At 27.4% G+C, this 11,024-nt stretch overlaps 1 protein-coding gene across 1 annotated transcript in view; it reads left to right on the top strand.

The window, feature by feature from the left end:
* The window catches only part of pou6f1 (POU class 6 homeobox 1), an 83,670-nt gene that overhangs the window by 36,686 nt on the left and 35,960 nt on the right, over positions 1-11,024 (top strand). Inside the window, exon 3 of the mRNA XM_061972475.1 lies at positions 8,000-8,287. Within this exon, the coding sequence (XP_061828459.1) occupies positions 8,000-8,287 (288 nt within the window). The remainder of the gene's footprint in view (positions 1-7,999; positions 8,288-11,024) is intronic.

Raw genomic sequence — 11,024 nt, forward strand, 5'->3', positions numbered from 1 at the left:
ATGCAAATAAAAACACAATTAATTTTGATGTTTTTAGCAAAATATAGTAAAAATGTATTTCGTTTTTTTTTTTTTGTAATTAATAAATATATTTTTATATATATATATATATATATATATATATATATATATATATATATATATATATATATATATATATATATATATATATCCTAAAAATATGCAAACAAAACTGTGTTTAGATAATTGATACTTCAAACTTGCATAAATAAATATTAAGGAATATAACCTAACTTGGCTTCTGAGAGCTTCAAAATGTAATGAATAAAATGCTAAAGTTGTTGATAAACAAGCAATTATTTTAATAATTAAATATGGCCATTTTAATCGAATTATATGGTCATTTTAAATGAATTATTATGATAATTAAAATGAATTATTTCAAATATGTTTATTTTAATGTATAATTCTATGGCTGGATGAAATAAGGAGTCAGAAAAAATACAAATAAAAACACAATTAATTTTGATGTTTTTAGCAAAATATAGTAAAAATTTATTTAGTTATTGTTTTGTAATTAATAAATATATATATATATATATATATATATATATATATATATATATATATATATATATATATATATCCTAAAAATATGCAAACAAAACTGTGTTTAGATAATTGATACTTCAAACTTGCATAAATAAATATTAAGGAGTATAACCTAACTTGGCTTCTGAGAGCTTCAAAATGTAATGAATAAAATGCTAAAGTTGTTGATAAACAAGCAATTATTTTAATAATTAAATATGGTCATTTTAATCGAATTATATGGTCATTTTAAATGAATTATTATGATAATTAAAATTAATTATTTCAAATATGTTTATTTTAATGTATAATTCTATGGCTGGATGTAATAAGGAGTCAGAAAAAATTACAAATAAAAACACAATTAATTTTGATGTTTTTAGCAAAATATAGTAAAAATGTATTTAGGTTTTTTTTTGTAATTAATAAATATATATATATATATATATATATATATATCCTAAAAATATGCAAACAAAACTGTGTTTAGATAATTGATACTTCAAACTTGCATAAATAAATCTTAAGGAATATAACATAACTTGGCTTCTGAGAGCTTCAAAATGTAATGAATAAAATGCTAAAGTTGTTGATAAACAAGCAATTATTTTAATAATTAAATATGGTCATTTTAATCGAATTATATGGTCATTTTAAATGAATTATTATGATAATTAAAATTAATTATTTCAAATATGTTTATTTTAATGTATAATTCTACGGCTGGATGTAATAATGAGTCAGAAAAAATACAAATAAAAACACAATTAATTTTGATGTTTTTAGCAAAATATAGTAAAAATGTATTTAGTTTTTTTTGTAATTAATAAATATATTTATTTATATATATATATATATATATATATATATATATATATATATATATATATATATATATATATATATATATATATATATATCCTAAAAATATGCAAACAAAACTGTGTTTAGATAATTGATACTTCAAACTTGCATAAATAAATCTTAAGGAATATAACCTAACTTGGCTTCTGAGAGCTTCAAAATGTAATGAATAAAATGCTAAAGTTGTTGATAAACAAGCAATTATTTTAATAATTAAATATGGTCATTTTAATCGAATTATATGGTCATTTTAAATGAATTATTATGATAATTAAAATTAATTATTTCAAATATGTTTATTTTAATGTATAATTCTATGGCTGGATGTAATAAGGAGTCAGAAAAAATTACAAATAAAAACACAATTAATTTTGATGTTTTTAGCAAAATATAGTACAAATTTATTTAGTTGTTTTTTTTTGTAATTAATAAATATATTTTTATATATATATATATATATATATATATATATATATATATATATATATATATATATATATATATATATATATATCCTAAAAATATGCAAACAAAACTGTGTTTAGATAATTGATACTTCAAACTTGCATAAATAAATATTAAGGAATATAACCTAACTTGGCTTCTGAGAGCTTCAAAATGTAATGAATAAAATGCTAAAGTTGTTGATAAACAAGCAATTATTTTAATAATTAAATATGGTCATTTTAATCGAATTATATGGTCATTTTAAATGAATTATTATGATAATTAAAATTAATTATTTCAAATATGTTTATTTTAATGTATAATTCTATGGCCGGATGTAATAAGGAGTCAGAAAAAATACAAATAAAAACACAATTAATTTTGATGTTTTTAGCAAAATATAGTAAAAATGTATTTAGTTTTTTTTTTGTAATTAATAAATATATTTATATATATATATATATATATATATATATATATATATATATATATATATATATATATATCCTAAAAATATGCAAACAAAACTGTGTTTGGATAATTGATACTTCAAACTTGCATAAATAAATCTTAAGGAATATAACATAACTTGGCTTCTGAGAGCTTCAAAATGTAATGAATAAAATGCTAAAGTTGTTGATAAACAAGCAATTATTTTAATAATTAAATATGGTCATTTTAATCGAATTATGTGGTCATTTTATATGAATTATTATGATAATTAAAATTAATTATTTCAAATATGTTTATTTTAATGTATAATTCTACGGCCGGATGTAATAAGGAGTCAGAAAAAATACAAATAAAAACACAATTAATTTTGATGTTTTTAGCAAAATATAGTAAAAATTTATTTAGTTTTTTTTTTGTAATTAATAAATATATATATATATATATATATATATATATATATATATATATATATATATATATATATATATATATATATATATATATATATATATATATATATCCTAAAAATATGCAAACAAAACTGTGTTTAGATAATTGATACTTCAAATTTGCATAAATAAATATTAAGGAATATAACCTAACTTGGCTTCTGAGAGCTTCAAAATGTAATGAATAAAATGCTAAAGTTGTTGATAAACAAGCAATTATTTTAATAATTAAATATGGTCATTTTAATCGAATTATATGGTCATTTTAAATGAATTATTATGATAATTAAAATTAATTATTTCAAATATGTTTATTTTAATGTATAATTCTATGGCTGGATGTAATAAGGAGTCAGAAAAAATTACAAATAAAAACACAATTAATTTTGATGTTTTTAGCAAAATATAGTACAAATTTATTTAGTTTTTTTTTGTAATTAATAAATATATTTTTATATATATATATATATATATATCCTAAAAATATGCAAACAAAACTGTGTTTAGATAATTGATACTTCAAACTTGCATAAATAAATCTTAAGGAATACAACATAACTTGGCTTCTGAGAGCTTCAAAATGTAATGAATAAAATGCTAAAGTTGTTGATAAACAAGCAATTATTTTAATAATTAAATATGGTCATTTTAATCGAATTATATGGTCATTTTAAATGAATTATTATGATAATTAAAATTAATTATTTCAAATATGTTTATTTTAATGTATAATTCTATGGCTGGATGTAATAAGGAGTCAGGAAAAAATACAAAGAAAAATACAATTAATTTTGATGTTTTTAGCAAAATATAGTAAAAATTTATTTAGTTTTTTTTTTGTAATTAATAAATATATATATATATATATATATATATATATATATATATATATATATATATATATATATCCTAAAAATATGCAAACAAAACTGTGTTTAGATAATTGATACTTCAAACTTGCATAGATAAATATTAAGGAATATAACATAACTTGGCTTCTGAGAGCTTCAAAATGTAATGAATAAAATGCTAAAGTTGTTGATAAACAAGCAATTATTTTAATAATTAAATATGGTCATTTTAAATGAATGATTATGATAATTAAAATTAATTATTTCAAATATGTTTATTTTAATGTATAATTCTACGGCCGGATGTAATAAGGAGTCAGAAAAAATACAAATAAAAACACAATTAATTTTGATGTTTTTAGCAAAATATAGTAAAAATGTATTTAGTTTTTTTTTTGTAATTAATAAATATATTTATATATATATATATATATATATATATATATATATATATATATATATATATCCTAAAAATATGCAAACAAAACTGTGTTTAGATAATTGATACTTCAAACTTGCATAAATAAATATTAAGGAATATAACCTAACTTGGCTTCTGAGAGCTTCAAAATGTAATGAATAAAATGCTAAAGTAGTTGATAAACAAGCAATTATTTTAATAATTAAATATGGTCATTTTAATCGAATTATATGGTCATTTTAAATGAATTATTATGATAATTAAAATTAATTATTTCAAATATGTTTATTTTAATGTATAATTCTATGGCTGGATGTAATAAGGAGTCAGGAAAAAATACAAATAAAAACACAATTAATTTAGATGTTTTTAGCAAAATATAGTACAAATTTATTTAGTTGTTTTTTTTTGTAATTAATAAATATATTTATTTTTAGGTAAGATAAACATAATAATACAATTTATCTCTAGTCTGGATGATTTAGTTCTTGTCACCCTGTTGTCCTCACTCAGATCCGCGTGGAGCTGGAGGGGGCGTGGCCTCCAGCTCCGGCTGAAAATCGGGAGATTTTCGGGAGAATATTTGTTCCCGGGAGGTTTTCGGGAGAGGCGCTGAATTTCGGGAGTCTCCCGGGAAATTCGGGAGGGTTGGCAAGTATGCTGTTGGCCGATACTGATATCAAACCGATGTGATATCCGCAGGTTTAGTAAGTGACATGTTGTTGTGATTAGAAGAGCTTGAGCGGAGTCTGGAATGGACTTTATGCCTTTTAGGTCGTATATTTTGGTTTCTTACACTTCTAAATCTCATTTGCAAGCATGTATTTATTTCAGTTTGTCCTGGTGTTTGTCGTAGTCAGGAAGTAGTCTTTGCCATTAGGTTGAATGTACCGGTCGTGTTTTTTGAGTCCTACAAAGTGTTCGTACTCTCAGTATTGCCCAAAAGCAGTGAAGTTGTCACATTGTGTAAACGTTAAATAAAAACAGAATGCAATGATTTGCAAATCCTTTTCAACTTTATATTCAATTGAATTGACTGCAAAGACAATTGCAGTCTATAACTAATATTTTTTGCAAATATTTGGAATTTGAAGCTGGCACAAGTGGCAAAAAAGAGTGATAAAGTTGAGTTGAATACTTATTTGGAACATCCCACAGGTGAACAGGCTAATTGGGAACAGGTGGGTGCCATGATTGGGTGTAAAAAGTAGCTTCCATGAAATGCTCAGTCGTTCACAAACAAGGACGCGGGGCGAGGGTCACCACTTTGTCAACAAATGCCTGAGCAAATTGTTTAAGAACAACATTTCTCAACCAAGGAATTTAGGGATTTCACCATCTACGCTCCGTAATATCATCAAAAGGTTCAGAGAATGTGGAGAAATCACTGCACGTAAGCCATGATATTACGTGCGACATCGGCGTGTAAAGGATATCACCACATGGACTCAGGAACACTTCAGAAAACCACTGTCAGTAACTGCAGTCGGTCGCTACATCTGTAAGTGCAAGTTAAAACTCTCCTATGCAAAAGCCAAAGCCATTTATCAACAACACCCGGAAACCCCGCCGGCTTCGCTGGGCCCGAGCTCATCTAAGATGGACTCATGCAAAGTGGAAAAGTGTTCTGTGGTCTGACGAGTCTAAGGCTGAAACGACGCGTCGACGTAGTCGACGTCATCGGTTACGTAAATACGTCGACGCCGTTTTTGTGCGTCGGCGCGTCGCATATTTACGTCACACTACTTTACTGTCATGGCGGAGCGCAAAGCAGACGATGCGAGCGAGGGGAAAAAAGCACGCCAAAAGTCGTCAAAAGTGTGGGAGTATTTCAATAAACGGCCTAATAACGTTGTTGTATGCACACTGTGTCGAGCGGAAATGGCCTATCATAGCAGCACAACGGCTATGAACGAACATTTGAAAAGAAAACCCCCGACAGCGTTCTTGCCATCACCATCAACAAGTCAATCGTCCGCGTGCGTATACGTTGTCATTATTACACAAAAACATGAATGTGTCATTTGTATCTGCGTTGTAAATTGATAAACTAAAGCACCGTTTCGCTCTGAGAGGCGCGTTTGGCGTGCCTGTTCAGTGTTTACAAAGACGCGCTCCTCTTTAACGCTGTGGAGAGGCGGCGGCGGCGAGCGAGCGGCGAGGCGGGGCGCGCCGGGAGCGACGCCGCAATCGTGCCCAGGTGCGCGATCCGCGCAGTTGGAAGAGAAAAGACTTTGTGTAAAATGAAAAGATTGTAAACCTGGCAAAGCCGTCTGGCGTTCAGTCTGTCGGTCCTGAAAGAACCCCACGGCACAAGACGTGTCACAAACGCTAACGTTAATTAGTTGTGCAAATACCTTTTACAACATTAACAGTTACATATACTATGTACAAACCAACAATTCACTTTCACTTTAATCATACTATCATTGTTGTGTTATTAAGCAAAATAAGCAATACTTTTACTTTTGTTGAAATGTTTACACTGTACACTTTTTTGTATTGGATGTTTAGCTTTATTTTTGCACATTTTAGCAAATAAGCAATACTTTTACTTTTGTTGAAATGTTTACACTTGTTACAGAATATTTCCGTTTTGCACTTTTTTGTATTGGATGTTTATCTTTATTTTTGCACATTTTAAAGCAAAATAAGCAATACTTTTACTTTTGAAATGCTTATACTATTGCAGAATATTAAGATTTGCACTGGATGTTTACTTTTATATTTGCACATTAAAAAGCAAATAAGCTACTTTTAATTTTGTTAAATGTTAAAAGTTTTAAATGTTTACATTGTTACAGAATATTTTGTCATGTTGTTGTCAATGTTGACTGAGTGGCCATACTTTTTTTTTGTAAATAAAAGCCATGCCTTTTGAAAAAACTGGCCTACATTTATTTTTTCCTCTTCATTTTAAATAAAAAAAAAAAATCGGTAAAAGGAAAAATAATCTATAGATTAATCGAAAAAATAATCTATAGATTAACCGATTAATCGAAAAAATAATCTATAGATTAATCGATAGAAAAATAATCGTTAGCTGCAGCCCTAGACGAGTCCACATTTCAAATTGTTTTTGGAAACTGTGGACGTCGTGTCCTCCGGACCAAAGAGGAAAAGAACCATCCGGACTGTTCTAGGCGCAATGTTGAAAAGGCAGCATGTGTGATGGTATGGGGGTGTATTAGTGGCCAGGACATGGGTAACTTACACATCTGTGAAGGCGCCATTAATGCTGAAAGGTACATACAGGTTTTGGAGCAACATATGTTGCCATCCAAGCATGGACGCCCCTGCTTATTTCAGCAAGACAATGCCAAGCCACGTGTTACAACAGCGTGGCTTCATAGTAAAAGAGTGCGGGTACTAGACTGGCCTGCCTGTAGTCCAGACCTGTCTCCCATTGAAAATGTGTGAAGCCTAAAATAGCACAACGGAGACCCCCGGACTGTTGAACAACTTAAGCTGTACATCAAGCAAGAATGGGAAAGAATTCCACCCGAGAAGCTTCAAAAATGTGTCTCCTCAGTTCCCAAACGTTTACTGAGTGTTGTTAAAAGGAAAGGCCATGTAACACAGTGGTGAACATGCCCTTTCCCAACTACTTTGTCACGTGTTGCAGCCATGAAATTCTAAGTTAATTATTATTTGCAAAAAACAACAACAATCAAATATGTTGTCTTTGTAGTGCATTCAATTGAATATGGGTTGAAAAGGATTTGCAAATCATTGTATTCCGTTTATATTTACATCTAACACAATTTCCCAACTCATATGGAAACGGGGTTTGTAACTTCCTTTGGAATTTGTCTTCACCTTAAAGAAGACCTTGTATGCTCCAAGTTGGATATTTCCTACATTCCATGAATGCATCTGAAGCAGACTTGTAGTTTTATAGTTTGTTTCTCGTCAAATTTTAAAGAATTAAAAAATAAAAACAATTCTGGATTAATCTCCAGGTCATCGTGATGCCTGGTCAGGAGACGATACGCGTGCTGGAGGTGGGAGTCGACGCCTCTTCTTCGTTGGTACCGGAAGGGAAGAGGATTGAGGGCGAAGCAGTGAAGGGAGGGGCTCGACCCGACGGTAACCGGCCACCAGGCGAGCAGGCTGGACCCACGCAGCAGGCGGCGCCCGCGGCGGATCCGCCCCCTGCCCCGCCCCCTGCTGCCCAGACGGCCACTCCCATCAGCATATCCCTGCCGCAGCATCCGGCGGCCGCCGTCACTCTGCAAGGTTGTCCGCAGGTATGACGTGAGTACACCAGTACTCGCAATACTTATTTCTTAACGATTTTTAATTGGTGGGGGAAAAAAAATCGATTTTAAAATAATTGTTTCCTTTATTTATTTATGAAATGTTTGGGTAGAATTGTGTTAAACTAAACCAGTTTTCTTTTAAGTTATATAGAAACGTATAGAGAGAGGAATGTAGTTCATCAAAGAACTTGGCACCCAATGGTATTAAAAAGTATTCATTTAGAATTAGAGATGTCCAATAATGGCTTTTTTGCCGATATTCCGATATTGTCCAACTCTTAATTACCGATTCCGATATCAACCGATACCGATATAAAACATTTTTTTACCTTGAAAAAAAAATTTTACCTTGAAAATCATTTTTAACCTTGAAAAAAATTTTTTACCTTGAAACATTTTTGTTACCTTAAAAATTATCTTTACTTAGAAAAACATTTTTTACCTTGAAAATCATTTTTAACCTTGAAAAAAAAAATTTACCTTGAAAACTTTTTTTTACCTTGAAAATCATTTTTTACCTTGAAAATCATTTTTAACCTTGAAAAAAAAATTTTACCTTGAAAAATTTTTTTTACCTTAAAAATTATTTTTACTTAGAAAAACATTTTTTACCTTGAAAATCATTTTTAACCTTGAAAAAAAAAATTTACCTTGAAAACTTTTTTTTACCTTGAAAATCATTTTTTACCTTGCAAATCATTTTTAACCTTGAAAAAAAAATGTACCTTGAAAACTTTTTTTTACCTTGAAAATCATTTTTTACCTTGAAAATAATTTTTTACCTTGAAAAAAAAATTTTACCTTGAAAATCATTTTTTTACCTTGAAAAATTTTTTTTACCTTGAAAAACATTTTTTACCTTGAAAATCGTTTTTAACCTTGAAAAAATTTTTTTACCTTGAAACATTTTTTTTACGTTGAAACATTTTTTTTACCTTAAAAATTATTTTTACTTAGAAAAACATTTTTTACCTTGAAAATCATTTTTAACCTTGAAAAAAAAAATTTACCTTGAAAACTTTTTTTACCTTGAAAATCATTTTTAACCTTGAAAAAAAAAATTTACCTTGAAAACTTTTTTTTACCTTGAAAATCATTTTTAACCTTGAAAAAAAAAATTTACCTTGAAAACTTTTTTTTACCTTGAAAATCATTTTTTACCTTGAAAAAAAAATTTTACCTTGAAAAAAAATTTTTACCTTAAAATTATTTTTACCTAGAAAAACATTTTTTACCTTGAAAATCATTTTTAACCTTGAAAAAAAAAATTTACCTTGAAAACTTTTTTTTACCTTGAAAATAATTTTTTACCTTGAAAATCATTTTTAACCTTGAAAAAAAAAATGTACCTTGAAAACTTTTTTTTAACCTTGAAAATCATTTTTTACCTTGAAAATCATTTTTTACCTTGAAAAAAAATTTTTACCTTGAAAATCATTTTTTTACCTTGAAAATTTTTTTTTACCTTGAAAAACATTTTTTACCTTGAAAATCGTTTTTAACCTTGAAAATTTTTTTTTACCTTGAAACATTTTTTTTACGTTGAAACATTTTTTTTACCTTAAAAATTATTTTTACTTAGAAAAACATTTTTTACCTTGAAAATCATTTTTAACCTTGAAAAAAAAATTTACCTTGAAAACTTTTTTTTACCTTGAAAATCATTTTTAACCTTGAAAAAAAAAATTTACCTTGAAAACTTTTTTTTACCTTGAAAATCATTTTTAACCTTGAAAAAAAAAATTTACCTTGAAAACTTTTTTACCTTGAAAATGATTTTTTACCTTGAAAAAAAAATTTAACCTTGAAAAAAATGTTTTACCTTAAAAATTATTTTTACCTAGAAAAACATTTTTTACCTTGAAAATCATTTTTAACCTTGAAAAAAAATTTTTACCTTGAAAACTTTTTTTTACCTTGAAAATCATTTTTAACCTTGAAAACTTTTTTTTACCTTGAAAATCATTTTTAACCTTGAAAAAATTTTTTACCTTGAAAACTTTTTTTTACCTTGAAAATCATTTTTAACCTTGAAAAAAAAAATTTACCTTAAACTTTTTTTTACCTTGAGAATCATTTTTACCTTGAAAATCATTTTTTTACCTTGAAAAATTTTTTTTACCTTGAAAATCATTTTTTACCTTGAAAATCATTTTTAACCTTGAAAAAAAAATTTTACCTTGAAAAATTTTTTTTACCTTGAAAAATTTTTTTTACCTTAAAAATTTTTTTTACTTAGAAAAACATTTTTTACCTTGAAAATCATTTTTAACTTTGAAAAAAAAAAATTTACCTTGAAAACTTTTTTTTACCTTGAAAATCTTTTTTTACCTTGAAAATCATTTTTAACCTTGAAAAAAAAAATGTACCTTGAAAACTTTTTTTTACCTTGAAAATCATTTTTTACCTTGAAAATCATTTTTTACCTTGAAAAAAATGTTTTACCTTGAAAATCATTTTTAACCTTTTGTTGTGATGCCCCGCTGGATGCATTAAACAATGTAACTTTACCATGAATTGATTAACGTGGACCCCGACTTAAAGGGGAACATTATCACCAGACCTATGTAAGCGTCAATATATACCTTGATGTTGCAGAAAAAAGACCTTTTTTTTTTTAACCGATTGTAGAAGTTGCCCTCCTGTGGGTTCTCCTGATCCCAATAGACCTTCACGGGAGCCCCGGTAGTCTGGTTTAATAATATCTTTTATTGTGCGCACACGC

The sequence above is a fragment of the Nerophis lumbriciformis genome, linkage group LG01 (assembly GCF_033978685.3).
Source record: "Nerophis lumbriciformis linkage group LG01, RoL_Nlum_v2.1, whole genome shotgun sequence".
In the NCBI taxonomy this organism is placed as follows: Eukaryota; Metazoa; Chordata; class Actinopteri; order Syngnathiformes; family Syngnathidae; genus Nerophis; species Nerophis lumbriciformis.